This window comes from Heliangelus exortis, chromosome 2 (genome assembly GCF_036169615.1).
Source record: "Heliangelus exortis chromosome 2, bHelExo1.hap1, whole genome shotgun sequence".
Lineage (NCBI taxonomy): Eukaryota > Metazoa > Chordata > Aves > Apodiformes > Trochilidae > Heliangelus > Heliangelus exortis.
Window position 1 is genome coordinate 99627195 of NC_092423.1, and position 16957 is coordinate 99644151.

The window sequence follows — 16957 nt, forward strand, 5'->3', positions numbered from 1 at the left end:
GATGTTGGAACTTCTTCCACTCTTATTTCCTGTTATCTGAGTTTTATTGCTTGATAATTAATTGCCAAGCCAGCCAGTGGGATGGAGTGGCATGGCCATGGGTTTGTGATATCTTCCCCCCCATCACAAATACAAGCAGACTCCTGAGCCTCTTGCAGGTTTTTTCTTCCTCTTTGCTCATGGAGTTTGCCAGGGTTCCTTTATACTGAAGGGCAATCATCTGCTCAACAGCAGAGGGTTACAGGAGAGTGGAGCACTAGGAGTAGAGGTTGGAGAACCTGTGGAATGACTTCTTGTTTTCAGGTGAATTCATGGTTTCATTCAGAAATGTATCATGTGCCTGCTTAGAGATTCCAGTTTGACTACGTGTGTGCACTGCATCCTGGGGTTTTGAACCTCATGGTAGGATGCTGAGCTTTGCATTGAAGTCTCTGCTGTCTTTTCCTCATATAAATCTTGTGCATTTTCCCTTACAGAATATTTTCTAAACTCTGCCAACTCTCATCAAGAAGCTGTGGAACAAACCATTATGGCCCTTCAAATGGATGATGACAATGATGTCAAATACTTTGCAAGCATACACCCTGCCAGCACCAAAATTGCAGATGATGCCATGAGCACTGCTTCATCAACTTACTAAAAAGTTCTGGATGTTGCTATAATTAAAAAAAAAAAAAAAATTAAACTATCATCAAATGCCTCTAAAATGGTTGATTTAAGACAACCTCTTTGGAAGGAGAGATTTCTTGCCAGACTTAATAGGTGGATGTTATCTAAACCAGGGATTTTAAGTCAAGAAAAAGTAAGCATACCTGTGTCAGCTTGACTTCAGAAAAACACTGCTCAGAGGATTATTTTTGCCACCGAAGCCTTAAATCTTCTGTCTTCCTGAACAAATGAAACTTGAATTGGCAGATCATTTTCATGGTAGAAAGGATGTGATTTCCAGAGACCTGCATTGTTTCTCCTGAGGAGTTAACTTAGCACGTATTTTCTGTAGCAACTGATAGATGAAATGGCCAGAAAGGCACAATTATACCAGGATGTAAGACCTCCAGTATTAGCTCTAAAAATTTGTATCATTCAAGGACTTAATTTGTATGCAGCTGGGCACACCCTTAAGTGGGAAGAGCTTTGATGTTTGTAAATGGGGAGAAGTAGAAATCTGGATTTCTCTTAAGGGCTCAGTGCTAACACTAAACTAGAATTCGATTTTAATCCTTAAATGCAGCATATTGCTGTACTCATTAGCAGAAAACTTTGCTGAGTACCTGTGTCCTAATTATTTTCATGCTGGTCATGACCTAAAGGAAATTTATTAGCACATGTACTTTAAGTCAGGTATTTTTAACTTGATCATGATCAGCTCTGAGGTGCAACTTTTTTCTTCATATACTGTACATATCTGTGAGCCTCCTTGGAGTGCTGCAGTCTTTAACCATGTTGTTTAAAGCTGTTGTGATACAAGTTGTTCTCTACTTGTCCAAATAAAATTTATTAATAAGATTGAAAACAATCTTGTGACCTTTTTAAGACATTAAAAGAATAAGTTTGAAATTTAAGTGGCCTTTTTTTTTTTTTTTTTCTTGGTTCTTTATACTTGACAGCTGTTACAGGTGGAAGGGGTTTGCTTAAGGATTGTGAGGAATTTTGCATTTTGAGATGTATTCTGACTGTGTAATTGAGGTTTTGCCAGGTTCCCTTTGAAGCACCCCTGTTTTACTTGGGAACCTGTTGCTCCAGCATGAAATAGCATCTCTGCTGAAGCAGGTCTGAATATCCACCTCGGTCCAGATTTACAGGAAACTGAGCTCAAACTGCTCTTTTTCTACCTTCAGGCCTGACTGCTTTAATTTTCTCTCATTTAAAATGGCTGATACAGTATCTCCTGTGTCTCCCAGGGGCAACTTGCTTAAATCACCTTTCCTCCAGCCTGCTGAACCAGAAGTGTGTGAAGCTTATTTTCATGAGAGGGTAGAAATGGCTATGGCAGCTTATCTTTAATGTATTTTAGCAGAACATTTTCATTTATCAGGCAGGCATTTGATAACCCTGGCAGTTCAGCCTCAGGCAGGTGTCTTTTTTTTTTTTTTTTTCCCCTGTTTTCTTGGAAAAAGTGTTTCTTCTGCAGTTTCTTCTCTAGTAATCAGCAAGTTTACTCCTTCAAGGTCTGCTTTTCTGCTCCTGAGCATGCCTTGGAGGGTGATTAAGATAGTCATCTCTGTCTGCTTTGAAGCTTTGTGGCTTTAGGTTTTGGGTTAGTTTTTTATTTTTAATTAAATTCTTGGCTTGCCTCGTTTTGGTTTTGGGTGGTTTTTTTAAAAAAAGATTTTTTTCCCTTTTGCTTGCCCTTTCTCTTTTCAAAATGGGTTTAAAATCTGAGAAGGCAACTCTGTGTCCAGGTGAGAAGTTGGGGTGATACAGGCACTATCTCATCAGGGCTTTTGTTCCTTATATTCTCTGATATGGAAATTCCTAGAGGACTTGTTTTTAGCCTCAGTGTAACGACAGCTGAATTGTAGTTGGGGTGTGTGTGTGATTTCAGAGGTGAACAGGATCAGCTCTCTGTTCAGACCAGAGGCTGCTGCAGGTCACTGTCTGACTGTGAGTGCAGCATTCACTGGAGGAGCACTGGGACTTTACAGAAATCCCAGTGTTTGGGCTCCAGAATGAACACGTCCCAACCTAATTCCTAAGGTACTGCTCCACAAGTCCAGTGAATTGAAGCATTATATCTGATCCCCTCAGGTATTTTCTATTATTTAAGGGTAAGACACCTTAAGTTGAAAAATGAGACTCATCTTCTGGTTGCTTTATTTCTTACTGCTCTGTATTTCTTCAGTACTGGTGCAGAACTGTGACTTTGAGGGAAGGTTTGAGACTTTTTCCTAACCAAGGCTGAGTGTTTTCATTTGTAGGGTACCTGAATTTCCCTGGCATGTAACAAAGGTCATCTTCAGGGAAAAAGAGAAATTGCTCTTTTTTTTTTTTTTTTCTTCACCCAACATGTCACAGATACGTCTGCCTCTTTTCTGCTTTATTTGGTGATTCCTATGAAGTGAAAGGGATGGAAAGACTCACATTATTCTCAGCACTGTCCAACAGGATACACTTTACAGCCTGAGGGATGTGGTCTCTATTGCTGAACTTTGATAGAGAATTTTCTCATGCTGGCAGTGTTAGCAGTGTCAGTAACTCAAGCTTCAACTTGTCCCTAAGGATATGGGGGTTTGGGGAAACATGTATCTCAGTTGTGAGTGGTGAAAAAAGGAGCTGTTTTTCTGTGGGGCAGTGTCTGGGAACACTGCCAAAGATCCTGGTGAACTCCCTCGTGTGTGTCATCTCTGAAGAAAGATTCAAGTTTTGTATCTCAGTTAATTTCTCTTTTGGTCAGGATTTTTTGAGCAGAAAGTGAGGTGACTCCCAAGTTGTCATCTGTTGGTCCAAAAGCAGTACGAGTTCTACCCCTGCCTGCTTGGTAGAATACCAGATCAGTCCTTCACAAGCAGTTTTGTTGTTTTCCATTTAATCTCTTGGCTGGCTCATCTTGGTGCTTCTTCTTGAGAAATCCTGTTTTTCCCCGTGCCCTGGTTCCAGCACTGCCTCTCTGCTGCTTCCTGCTTTTCACAGCAGCTGCTCTGTCTCCGGGTGTTCCCCTCCAGAGAGCTGTGAGGATGTGGTAGGGCCATTTCCTCACCACACTTCCATGCAGATTCCATGCTAATAAAACTGGTGAATGCCTGGAACTCTGCGGAGTGTGGTTTGTTCTTTCCCAAGCCCTGACTGATGCCTGGAATTCAGTTTGAGCTTTTGAATGTTACAGGCAAGTGTCAGACAAACTCCTGGCCCTGCAGACAGGAGGCTGTGTTCTCATTTCAGCACAGCCAAAATCAATGTTTGCCTGGGCTTGGCAACTCCTGGGCAGGTTTAGGTCTGGCTGCGATGGCTCCCAGGTTCAGTAACAGCTCCAGCTCCTGCCTACTCAGTTGTTGGGTGTTTGTTGGTGCTTTCCCCCCTTTCTCTGGGCGCAGGGACACCTGGTTTGAATTGGCAGTGGATGGGTAAGGAGGGGAGAAGGGTGAAGTCTTCTGTGGCTCAGGGATGCTCTTGTGCTTTGACCACCAGGTTCCTTCCCATTGGCAGGGTCTCCTTTTGTTCCCTTGTCCTTTGGTGTGGAAACTTGTGTGCAGAGCTCATGTTTTCTGACCTGATTTCAGCCCGGGGATGTCTTGTCTGGTCAGGATGGGAAGAGGAGCCTGGGACAGGAAGATGAACAAGTATTCCACTTGTTCTCTCACGTCTGTTCCCCTCTCTCTGATACTGATAGGATCGTCCTGCCTGTGCTGACATTCAGACAACGTGGAAAGTACATTTAAAATAATTAATATTTTCTTTCTTTGCAGATTTAGGACATACTAATGAACTGCTTTTAGAATACAAGCCTGTAAGAGGAAACAAAATGTGCATGATGTTACCTCACTCTTGCAAGTGAGGTAACTCACTCCCTCATCCCCCTGTGCTTTCAGACTCTGTCTTTTGGTTTTATTTAACTTTTAGTTTACTTTTTACTTAGATATGAAAAATAAATAACAAGCCCAAGGTAATGGGATTATTTAAGTGTTGAGTTATAGACTACATCTTGCTGATTAAAAAACACTGTGACTTAGCCATGATGAGTCAACAGATACTTAAACATTTTACACCCCACCCCTTTGATCATGGTCTGCTTGAAATATCATTTCTGCAGAGGTGCAGTAATGTTTTGGTATGGGAAATGTTTTAAAAGGATTACCTAAAGGTGGTTTTGAATTGGGACTGTGAAAAGTGAAGGTATTGAGCAGACTTCTTTGCATGTTTTTTTTACAAGTACTGAGAGAGACACTGTTTAAGCATCAAAACGAGTTTCAGTTATATTTTTTAGCAAATCCAGGTTTCCTGCGTAAGTACCCAGATAAACTTGGCTTGAGTAAAGTGACAACAAAGGCTTAGATAGGGACTGGGACATTTCTTATTTGTCCTTTATCTCAGTTGTTTCTTCTGGTCTCTCAACTAAAGGGGGTTGTGTTTTGTTTTGATTTTACTTCTTTTCTTTTCCAGTCACCTTGAGGATATTTGTGCCCAGCGGTGTTGTTCCCAGTGCTGTCAGGAGATGTCCTACCCCTGTCTGCCTCAAGGCCCAGGACCTGAGAGGGGGGATGTGGAGGAGCATCCAGGGAGGGTCAGTGCCAGAGACTCACAGAATGGTTTGGGTTGGAAAGGGCCTTAAAGATCACCCGGTGCCACCACCCCTGCCCTAGGCAGGGATGCCTCCCACTAGACCAGAGGAACAGCATTAGAAGTTTCAGGATGCAGTGACTTTTCATCCTGGCCATTTTCCTGATCATCCCCCCAGCCCCTCCTTTTGGGATACAATTAGTAGAAGTTGTAGGAGGGTTGTGAGCTACTGCTGCAGCTCTCATGTAGGCAGTGGCTGTGGCCAGGGCAGGTCCTGGTGCATCCCAGCAGGCAGGAAGGGGCTGCACTCACTGCCCTGAGCCGTAACTCCGTGGCACTGAGAACTCCTGTGTTCTGCTGTTGAGATCAGGAATTCTTCCAGTGCGTGGGAGTGGGGTTGTCTGGTTAAAATCCTACACTTGGTAACAGAACCCTCTGGCAGGCCTTCTTCCTCAGGTTAAGATAGCAACACCAGAAACTCCAGATGAAACTTGGTACCGGTCCATTGAAGTGGAAGTACCAGTGCTGAGCCGAGGCATGGAGTGCCCCAGGGGTCCATTGTGAGGGGCAGTGCTTTGGGGGTCCTCATCTGTGGTGGGATGGGGGAGCAGCCCAACAGTTCTTCTCTGGTGCTGAGCGTGGTGCTGCTGGCTGTTGCTGTCAGAGGGTGATAAAGAACCCTGTAGAGAGCTTGTGCTGTTGGGTATAGGCCATGTTTGGTCTGGATGAGGAATTTTTCCCTCTGCAGATGAAGCACCAGGAGTCAGAGGTTCATGAAAAAAAATGAAGCCAGTGACAGAGTAAGCTGGGTCAAACTGCTTTTTGGCAGATAGATGCTTTTTTTTTTTTTTTTTCTCCCCACTGGAAAGAGAGCAGGTTTCAGTGGTCAGGTGTGACATTCTTGGCCTCAGTACACAGACTTTAAAAATTAGACTCAGATCATTTATCTGACTGGGCACAAAAGAAAAAATTAATCCCCCCAGTGCTAGTATTGGAATGAGTGAAGGGAGGTGGAAACTTACTGTACAGTGGTCCTTTATTTCCATCATAAAGGACAATGAATTTTTGGAACCCGTGATGGATTCCTGTAGGACGTGGCAGTGCTGCCAAAGTCCCTCCCTGCACTAGAGTGAAAACCTTTCAGAACTGTACCAGAACCAGGTGGCTTCTGCTTTTGTGAGAATGAAGCTGAGCCAGGACTAGAAATCTGGTGTGGACAGAGCCCAGGAAACCTGGAAGGCAACCTGGAATCCTGCAAGGTGCTGGGCACAAGTTGGTGTTTTTAGATTTGTGGTAGGGATGTGATCTGAGGGGAGTACTGCACACTGGTAATTTTATTTTTTGTTTTTCTTATAAATTAAAAAACCAAACCAAAACAAACTGCCTCACCCTGTTCCTCCATTCAGTCATTAACAGTTCACTCCAGGCTGCTGTTTTTCAGAGTAAAAAGATGGGATGGTAAGAACCTGCTTGGTGTATGCAAAATGTCTGAAGTTGGTTCATTTTCCAGTTGTGGTTATTTCAGTAAGTAAAAGGAAAAAAACTGTCACATTTCCACTTTGCTGCTGACAAAACCCAGGTGTGTGTCCTGATTCATGCTGGCATTGTAGTCCTGTGACTTGTTTATATGGGTGCTGCTTGCTCCTTTGGGTTTCAAACTGCCTTATTGGAAAAAAAAAAAAAAAAAAATCATTCCAGGTTTGTGTTGCAAAGGACTGTGAGACCATGCCAGGAATGTAGCTGCCCTCGGTCCCATCCCAGCTCCACAATTAACACTGCTGGGAAGTCACTCTGGCATTTTGTCCAAGGGATCTGACAGTGGTTCAGCTGCTGCACTGGGCACACACAGGCTGTTTGTTGTTGGGGAAGAATCTTATTTTAAGTCAATTTAAATCAGAGTTTTAGATAAATTTGTTATTTGAGACCTGTATGGACTTCATGAGGGTGGCTGCTGTGCAGGCTGCTGCTGTGGCAGGTGATGGCCTGCACACTGCAGCTCCCAAATCTCACTGTAAAGCCCTGGGGACTTGATAAATTAACCTGACCACCAAACTCAGATTATTGTACTGTAACTGCCCTCCACTTTATTTGAATTTAGCTTTGTCTTTCTCTTTGCAGCTGGCTAATTATTCACAGTGCCTGCAGGCAGGCTTTGAAACCACTGCTGCAAGTGCTGGCACTGGGGTAACAACCTTGCTGCCCCGGGCCTGGGGGGCTGCCAGACCCCTGTGTGGGGATGGGGCCGGGAGGAGCAGTCGCCTGTGGGCAGGGCAGAGGCAAAGCAGGGGCCTGAGTCCCTCCCCAGAGGCTCTGGGGGGATTTTGTTTTGTCCAGGGCTCAGCAGTGGCTGCTGTAGCTCCTGCCCCAGGACATCCCTGGGGCTCTGCCAGGCCTTGCTGCCCCCCCTGCCCCTGTGGGGTTTGGACAGCAGTGATTCTGAGTCATGACTTTAACTGGAGGAGCTGTATCAGTTACTGTGCTTATCATTGGCTGCATCAGCTGAAAGGATGTGAAAGAAAATTTCAAAGAAGCTTCTTTCAGGTTTTTTTGAAACTAAATTGGTGGTTACAGTTGTGTTACTGCAGGAGCAGCAGTTTCACATCATCCCAGGCTGTGCTGCCAACACAGCTGCAGTGTGCATTGTCGGGCTGCAGGAGGAAGAACAGAGGTCATGTGTTGGAAGTAATGATGTGCATAGAGAGGACGGGTTTTACCTTCACAGCTGAAAGCTCGAGTAGTAGTAAAGAAGCAAAGTTGATTAAATTAAACTTCATCTTCAGTTGAATACTCTTTCATTAAGCTTTCTGTCACGTGTGACTGCAGACAATGATTCTTTGAGGACAGAGCTGTTCAGACAGCCCCACTTCATTTTTCATGTAACCTTCTCACCTGCAGCTGGCTACCAAAGATGATACAGATTATAAAGTAAAAAAAAATTAGAAACTGCTTTCAAATGGCTGTTGAATTTTATTTGCTTGATAAATACAATCCTAACAAAATAAAAAGTTAACCAATATTAAGAGATTTGTCTGAAGAACATTAGAAAAATCCACGACAATTCGATAGGAATTAGTGTGAATTAAACAAACAAACAAAAAAAGATTTAAATATTGCCAGCAAATATAAAATGTATGTAACGAAGGCAAGGGAGAATGCTTTAGTTTACATTTGTCATCTGACCACATTTTCTGTGTTTATAAACTTTTTTCCAAATTTTAAAAAAATACTATGCTGTTTTCTATAACATATCAAAGCATTATTTGTACAAAATCAAATCATGGCCAATGATTCACAACAGTGCAATCGATAAAGAATATAACCACATCCAACAGGTGCTGAAAATAAATATCCAGGTTTAAAAATAAGCTACGCTATATGCACTCTGTGGAGTTTGCTGTCTATATGGGACCTAATGGATGAGTCTCATGAGTCTATCTATTGAAACATTAAATGGCCCTTCAGTTCTGGGGGGGCTGGAGCCTTCTGATGGGCAGAAGCATTAAGAGAACCAAACCAAAACCAAGTCCCAGGTGATGGTGGTTGGGTTGTTTTAATTTTTTTCCACCACCACCACCACCACCACCAAAAAGAGGCTATTGCTGAGCCCCCCAGTGCCTCCCCCTGGCCTTGTTCTTCCCCTTGTTTGGAAAGCACTTGTGACTTGCATTTCTGCAGAGGGGAAATGCAATATTGCTTGGTCAGGCAGAAATGTCTTAAGTGACATAACCCATCCCCATCTAAAGCATTCCTCAGTGGCTTTCTCCCAAGGGATGGAACATTTAACAATGGATGAAGGAAATACCCTTGGCTCTATGGCAGCAGTGTGAACACAGCCTGTCTTAAACAGGTGATGATGATGGAGATATCTATAAATGAGCAAATGGGTTACCTACCTCACTAAAAGACATGAACAGCTCTCGATGAACATTTCCATCGTACAGGGACATAAATAACATCTCTTAAGTTTTTACATTTATTCAGTACATCTCAGAACAAAAATGAAGCTTAAGGGCATGTTAGGTCAACATGATACCTGGCAGTCTCCCAACTCTTCAGCCAACCCAGAGTAAATTTAAAGCTCCCTTGTATATAATCTGCATCAGAAAGGTATCAAAGGCACAAGCAAGAAGTGGCAAGGTTAATAAGCGGAAATAATGGTGAATGAGGATGACCAGATTCACAAGGCAAATAACAAGTAAGTGTAGGTGGGGTTTTTGTTTATTTACTGAAAATGAGATCTTCTGATTCTGCTTCAATGAATGTAAATAATGATTTTGGTCTAAAATAAAACTGTTTAGAATAATTATTTAGAATCACCTGAAGGAAACCAGTCTTGAAATAATCTGATGCTAACTGGAAAACTCCTCTAGCCTCTCCAAACTCACCTGAATATGATGAGTAGAAGACACAAGTATCAGAGACAAAAGTCTCCAGAGCTTAAAAGGACAGTTTCTTTACAGAATGTACACAGCCAGCAATAATTTGTGCAGTTTGACTCAAATTACAGTAATTTGCACATTTCAGTTGTTGTTGTTGTTATGCATAACCAAGGAGCTGGATCAAATTGGAGTTTCTTTCCTGTCTTTACTTGGCGATGGCTTGACTTGCTGCTCCTTGCTTGCTTTTGGCTGCTCTTTGGCTGCTTTTGTCTCCAGGACACTGTCTCTTTGCTGCTGAGAAACGCTCCCACGTTTTTCTGGCTCCTCTTCTTCCTGCACCTGCTGCTCTGATTTTGCTCGCTGCAGCAGCCGAAGCTGCACTCGCAGCTCTATGATGGCCTCGCGCTCCTCGTGAATCGCTTGGTTCAGGTGATTGTTTTTTATCTTTCAGGTAAGGAAAACAAAGGTCAGGGCTCTTTCTGACCAAGAACTGATGTAAGTGAGGGTCTGGGGGGGGGGGGGGCATTTAGCATTGAGCATCCAAGCTTTGCTGGTAACCCAGACAGCAACGTGGAGTTGCACACGACTGATTTAAAAACAGAGCGTGTGGGTTTGGTAGCCAGGAGTAATTAATACAGAGCTACCAGTGCACAGACTAAACTGAGTAACCACCAAGGGGAGGAGTACCCGTTAATATTAGGACTGAAGTCTTACCTCCAGTTCCTCGTTCTGCCTCTGCAGATCTTCCAGGATGACCTGCAGTTCCTCCTCATCCTCACTTTCACTTTCACTCTCAGAAGAATATTCCTCGGTTTCACTGCGGCCGTGCTGCTGGCGACTGAAAGAGCAATGACAAACTCAGGCTTAAGCACTTCTTCCAGCCTGCCACAACTCTAGCAGTGTAAAAACATCCACCGAGTACAATGGTTTCAAAACCATTATTAGGATTTCCTTGCAAAGTTTAATTTAATTAACCTGTGATTTCCCAGGGGGACTTTTCTTTTTTTTAGTGCACGGGGTCTGGTTTCCTTTGGACGCTAAATCCATTGTTAGTATAACAAATTATCATGAAAGGCCCAGAGTTGTTGAGATTTCAATAAAAAGAGGCAGTTTTCCCACGTGATGTACTTCTAATCAAAGAGTGCTTTGCTGGCAGGGGCTCTGATGTCTCCCTTTTACCTTTGTATCTCAGCTATTTCTGCTCGAAGCCGATCTATTTCTTCCTTCTCCGAGGCAATCTGTCTCCGCAGGAACTGCTCCATGGCCAGCAGCTCTTCTTGTTCTGTTAAAATCTCATTCTCCTGCAATGATCAATTAGTTCACATAAAAGCCTTGACTTTGTCTTCTCCACACACCAAACTCTGGCATGTTTGGCTGACTGTTTCCTTAAATCACAGGGGGAAAGGTCTGGCTAGCCAGTAATAATAACTAGAAAAACTGAATTACAAAATAGATCTTTGAAGATGAATGTAAGGAGGAATGTACAGTCGAGAGAAGATTAAAGCTACTGAGGAAAGCAAAGGAAGGCAAAAAAGCCAAAATAGTTGCCTTACTTCCTTTGATCAGCAAGAAAGCAGTTAACAGTATTAAAACTGGTTAGATTTGGAAATGCTTTCTAAGTAACATGAAAGTCTACCTTTTTTTTTTTGTTGTTGTTGCACAGTGTCTCCTTTCTGCTGTTAACAAGGTTTACTCAGCTTTGAGTTCACTCCTGCAGTCAGTACTTCTTCCCTACTTGATTTACCATTAAAACAAAGCCTTGTATTTTAATGGACAGAGAGAGACCCTTTTAAGCCTTCTATTTCCCATTGCATTATAAGGAACAAAAGAGTTTTTAATATTTCTTCAGAACAGAACAAGAAAATACCAGCAGGCAGACAGGTAAGTGCCTGCCATCTACCTGTGCAAGCAGAATATTTATAACTTCTTCGTTCTCATTCATTTCTTCTTTGGAGACATCCTCCTTTGAAAGGCTAGCAATTTCTTGTGCAATCTTTGTTTCACACTCCTGCCAGAGAAAGAGAACAGCTTTTATAAGGACAGCTTCCCCAGTTACTCTGTTTACTGTAAAAGAGATTTTTCTGAATGTACTCTTTTCAAAACGTAGAATCACCATCTCGGTTGTCTTGAAACTTTTCAGCAAGGTCTGTCCCTTCTCTGGGACACGTAACAGTTTGAAAAAAAAATGGTTCTGAAGTTTGTTAACCTGAAGTGTTCCAGTAAGTCCTCTTGGTACTCCAGGACACACTGTTTTAAGCATGTAATGAAAACATGCTTTGTCAAACACTAAGTTTTAAATCACACTGGGTTTTTCGTTTGTATTTGTGGCTTTAGTTTTGGGTTTGTTTTGGGTTTTTTTTTGTAAACAGCTGTGAAAGAGTGAGAAGATCTTGCTGTCCCTAGGTTAAACCAGCTAACCAGAAAATGCAACTACTTGTCAGCCATGTAAGTTAGGATAAAAAAAATCTTCAGTAAAAGACTGAAACGTCACTAACTGCACTGTCACTAACTAGGAAGCCATCATTTAAGATGTTTGTCCAGTAAGTAAAAAGTTACCCACCTGTCTCTTAGCTTCTCTTAGTTTCCTTTTAAGAGCTGTTAAAATTCTTTGCACCTCCCAGAGTCTCTCTTCTTTGGATAAGTCTTTTATCCCTGCCTGCAAGTCTCTGTGTAAACAGTTCAGTAGGAACTCCTGGAAATATTGCCAAAGAAATTAGTGTCTTTAATATATCGTAGAAGAGCAGACTGAAAAAGAAAAATCTTTTTGGCTTTACAGCAACAGACTTAAGAGTTCTGGTGTTTGAAACTTGAGATGTCAACCAGCAACACATGTTAACATGCATTCAGCACAAGATCTAGAACCAGCTAAAGAGCAATATTGAAGAGACCACACTCTGCATGTTCTCCTGGCCTTCCTCCCATGATAAAAGCATCGAAATACATAGCAAAGCACATGATGAAAGAGTGGGCTGTGATCATCACAAGACCGTAACAATTTTCCATGCATTAAATGGGCAAGGACATCACCCACCTCTTTCCCTCTTTCCAGTGATCTTCACTGACAGAACAATTGTGACAGAACTGAAGTGTACGTTACAAGCTTCTGAGAATTTATTACAGAATGTATAAAAAAAGCCAGGGCAAAGACAGACAGAAAAACATTAAGGTAACTGCCAACCTGTCTCCTGATTTCTTCTTTGATGCTTTCTTGTGTTTCTGGAAGTGCTGGCATTGTTGCCATATTTGACCAACGAAGAGGTTTTGTCACCTGCTTTAGAGTCACATTGCCAAAGAACTCTTGAACATGTGTGAAAAATACATACAAGACACGGTTGCTGATCTGCAAAGAAAGGGCAGACAAAATATTGGTTTAAGTGGATTTATTCACATCATTTTTATCTGTGAAACGGTGTCTTTCTCCAGAAACAGAGTAGCCTTTACTTTGAGTTTTATTTGTGTTAAGTTTGCCCAAAGAGATTAAAATCTTGATTAAACATTATAATTAACCCAGTGTTGGCCCCAAGGAACCACTTCACTGTCTTTCTCACCTGTGTATCCGAGGCATTTTCATGGTAAACTCAAAATTTTTACAGCTCTTAACCTACCACAACCAGTTTTCATCACTGCTAGGTACAGAAATGTATTAAATCTTTCTTTTTACTCATGTAAAGGCAGTGGCAGCAACAGGTTAAGAGGGTGCATTACTGCACTATGACTGGTTGCTGGTTACCTCCTCTCCCTCTCCCTCTCCCTCTCCCTCTCCCTCTCCTCTCTCAAATTGTAAATATTTTCTTCTGCTCTCTCAGATGATTTAATCCAGTAGAAAAAAGTAGTTGGAAAGCAGTTTCTCCTCAAGAGAAGGAAACGAGTATTTATTTTGATTCTTTATCTGCATCTTTCATTAAAACGCAAAAATTTATCCTGAAAGAAAGATCTGAGCTCTGTCACTACCTCCATTTCAATTGCTAAAATCTACTTACCAACAAAACATGATTTGGCCTGTATTGTTTTACATTAATTGTTACTTCTTTTGTTAGCTACAAAGTGTCTAGAACATTGAAAGAACAGAGAGTAACACCCAGCCCTTTTGCTACTGGGCCTCCACCTAGACTCTTAATTATAAAGCCAAGGATTTCTAAAGTGTGGGTTGTCTTTCACCCCATAATGCCATGTTTCTATTATGCACAGGACTTATTCTGAGCTGTATTTAAATTAAATATTTCCAAGACGTTTATTAAGGAACTAATTAATCCAGAAACCATAAAATCTTACTGGAAAACTAAGTCAGTTGTTTTCCCCAGCCACTTGGCTGTGGACACCAAAGCCATTACACTCAAGTCATTACTGCACCAGGAAGGTCTATTTGCAGGACAGGGTTCATTGGCTTGGTATTAAAATGAAGGGACAATACAGTCTTCACTAACATTACCACTGAGTCACAAGCCCAAGAAATGGCATATTTGCATGAATTACTGGGTGAATTAAACATTAAATTACTTCTGTTCACAAAAGAATTAAAACTCTGACAGTAATCTTTGTAATACTCTTGTAATAACCCAAATCTCAGACCCATAGGCATGCAAGCTCCTTCAGAAAGTCTTTTGTTCCCCCTCTCCCAGCATTTTAGGGTTCCCAAGTATGAAGAGAAGCTGTACTTTAGCTTGACTCCATCAGACAACACCTGATTCCTGTCTGCAAGGGAATTCTTACAGTGTCTTTCTTAGGCTAAAGTTCTGCTTTAACTCTTGTGTGGTTCACTTACCTGGACAGTAGGGCTGAGCACTATAGAAATATTCTGGATGTTCATTTTTGTTTCCAGTTCCTTTGCAATAACATGGTCCATATGCACAATCAGCCAAGAAATTAGGAGGTGGTTACAGTCTGGCAGCTCTTTCAGCAACCTCTGGCATTCCTGAACTTTCTCAGCTTCTGTGCTCTTTCCACAAGCATCCTCAAAGCGGGGCATTAGCTCTTTGGTAAGCAAATTTTCAGGCAGTTCTCGTAGGTACTGTTTCAGCAAGCTGGCTACTGTATTGGGCTCATATTCTTCCAGGTTGGGAGATTCTTCTCGATCATAGGCTGCTTTAAGCTCATCAACTTTTGATTTTATTCCTTAAAATATTGAGATCAGGAATTAAGAGAAATCTGCAGTAGTTAGATTTAAACCTTTTTTTAAAAAAAGTAATTAATTTCACCTCTCCTTACAATTGGAACTAACTGAGGAATAACTTTAAAAGGCTATCCACATGTAGCAGAATTCAAAACATGACTCAAAAATTATGTGCTCACCGCTTTTAAGAGCATGACTACTGCTCTGAAGCAAAACCACAGCACTGCTGAAGTTCTGAATCAGACCTGGCACCAGCATTCCCTTTCATCAGGGGACATAAAAACAGGGCAAGGAAGGATAGGGGAACATAAGATCAATTGCATATTTGTATTCAGAGTCTTTCAGGCTGTTCTTTTATACAGCCTTAAGCCAGGCAGCAAATATGTTATCAACTGAAATATTGTGCAACAAGTTCTACCTAGAACAGCTTTCCTCTGTCAAAACAAACCCCACACTTTTTAGTTTCCAGATTTCCAGCTGGCCCTCCTCAGCAGAGGAATCTCACACAGGATTCTTGATTTGAGGCCCTGCATGGATAAAACTGTGTTCACATAATTATTCAACCCAGCCAAGATTTTCTGCAAGGTGTTTTCATAACTCGGTGACATTCCAAATTCCCAAACTCAAGGAAATGTCATCCTTAAAGATCAAATCTGAGTTACAACTTAATGTGCTGCCACGGCTTGGCTCATACACAATAAGCAACCCTGGATGCACACAGCCCATGGTAAATGCCAGGTAAAATATGCTCAGTTTCACATCCAAGTCAATCAGTCTTGACAACAGCTGGTAGGTTGTGAAACCAGTGCAGTTGTCCATCTGAACACTCAGTTTAAAGAACCTCAGGCACACAAGAGGGTGCTATTGCACCGAAGAACACCTAGAAGTTAAAAACCTCAAAAACAGTTGAAGGAAAACACAGAACTTCATGCAAAAATTCCCAACACATTGTGTCTTGAACAAAACATGCAACTAGGAGGAATCAATAGGCAGGCTGAAGTAACTGCTTCGGCTGCTGCAGGAATTTTGCATGCCTTCCAAACACCATGCAGACTGACAGCAGGAAGACAGCTCTAATGAAGCCCTTAAAATCGTTTGATGACTCTTTTACAGTGCCAAGCAACTTGTTCCTCAAATTCCTTTCCTCACTTTTTCTTGCTCCCTCGAACACACACACAGAAATACTTACAGGAGTTACACTGCGGATGCAGGTCACAAATTAATGTTACAAAAACCCATGTTGCATTTATGTAAAGTAGTTACACAACTACCATGGCTAATTAGCCTGCTGTTGCTAAGCCTAAGTGGTGAAACTTTTATTTTCTGCCTATTAGTTTACTTACTAAAAGAACAGAAGTTTTTAAGAAAATAAAAAAATTCCTATAATGGGAGTAACTGGAAAAAGCAACATGGTGGAAAGCTTAAGTAAGGAAATGGTTGAATTTCTGCTTTTGCAATCAACTAGCACTTAATTTCTAATGCAGAAGTAAAAAAATACAAGCTGACTATACTAATTTAATTCTTTGTGACCACCCTATTACAAAAGGCCAAAACAAGTGAATGTTTACTGCCATTAAGCAGTACTCCCATATTATCAACTTTTCTGGTATTTCAGAGGCCTACACGTTTCCCTAACTTCAGCTACATGATTATCTTCTGGAAAATCAAAATAAAGCAACGATAAACAGAGACTCTAGCTGTTAAAAAATGGTAAAATAATGAGAAAATTGCAAGTAAGGACGTTAGGAACCAGTGTTCCCAGAGTACCTGAAACTCTGTAGATGCCTTCACATTTCATGCCGTACTTCTCTACGTAATCGATACATTCACGGAACACCGCGGGCAGGCGGATGCCATCGTACATCATGGTCCTGTCCACTGCATCAGACAAAGGAATGCCAAACACGGGTCTGTGACTTGGGACATCCACTTGAGGTATCTCTGTCTCCTGAATTGGCTTTTTCTTTTTCTTCTTCTCTTTCCACTGTTTTACAACATCTGCTGCTGTTAAGTCTTTCGACTTCTTCTCCTTGTGTTTCTCTTCCTTATGCTTCTCTTCCTTGTGTTTTTCATCTTTGGGTTTCTCTTTTATTTTAAAATCCTTTTCCTTTTTTTTAGAAAAGCTGGGCTTCTTGAAGACATGTATTCCCTTGGACCGCTTCAACTTTGAAGGACTTTCAGCTTCATCACCAGAACTGTCCTCTTGAAAAGCAGCATAACCTTCCGCTGTTAGAAAAAAAGGGAGGAGAAAGGA

The 16957-nt window shown here is 41.8% G+C and overlaps 2 protein-coding genes and 1 long non-coding RNA gene across 12 annotated transcripts in view; 2 read left to right on the top strand and 1 right to left on the bottom strand.

Annotated features, from left to right (window-relative positions):
- The window catches only part of PPP4R1 (protein phosphatase 4 regulatory subunit 1), a 64172-nt gene extending 62610 nt beyond the window's left edge, over nucleotides 1–1562 (top strand). For all 8 annotated transcript variants that reach the window (XM_071737154.1, XM_071737156.1, XM_071737151.1 and 5 more), the window contains one exon: nucleotides 477–1562. In XM_071737154.1, the coding sequence (XP_071593255.1) occupies nucleotides 477–640 (164 nt within the window). In that variant the 3' untranslated portion in view covers nucleotides 641–1562. The remainder of the gene's footprint in view (nucleotides 1–476) is intronic.
- Nucleotides 1563–8158: 6596 nt separating this feature from the next.
- Nucleotides 8159–16957, bottom strand: part of RALBP1 (ralA binding protein 1) — a 34971-nt gene continuing 26172 nt past the window's right edge. For all 3 annotated transcript variants that reach the window (XM_071737165.1, XM_071737167.1, XM_071737166.1), the window contains exons 3-10: nucleotides 16471–16929; nucleotides 14356–14705; nucleotides 12772–12933; nucleotides 12154–12285; nucleotides 11494–11601; nucleotides 10773–10894; nucleotides 10308–10431; nucleotides 8159–10037 (exon numbers count right to left, since the gene is read on the bottom strand). In XM_071737165.1, coding sequence (XP_071593266.1) covers nucleotides 9774–10037; nucleotides 10308–10431; nucleotides 10773–10894; nucleotides 11494–11601; nucleotides 12154–12285; nucleotides 12772–12933; nucleotides 14356–14705; nucleotides 16471–16929 — 1721 coding nt within the window. In that variant the 3' untranslated portion in view covers nucleotides 8159–9773. The remainder of the gene's footprint in view (nucleotides 10038–10307; nucleotides 10432–10772; nucleotides 10895–11493; nucleotides 11602–12153; nucleotides 12286–12771; nucleotides 12934–14355; nucleotides 14706–16470; nucleotides 16930–16957) is intronic.
- LOC139793074 (uncharacterized) overlaps nucleotides 12994–16957 on the top strand; it is a 155354-nt gene continuing 151390 nt past the window's right edge. Inside the window, exon 1 of the long non-coding RNA XR_011724484.1 lies at nucleotides 12994–13004. This is a non-coding gene — a long non-coding RNA (uncharacterized lncRNA). The remainder of the gene's footprint in view (nucleotides 13005–16957) is intronic.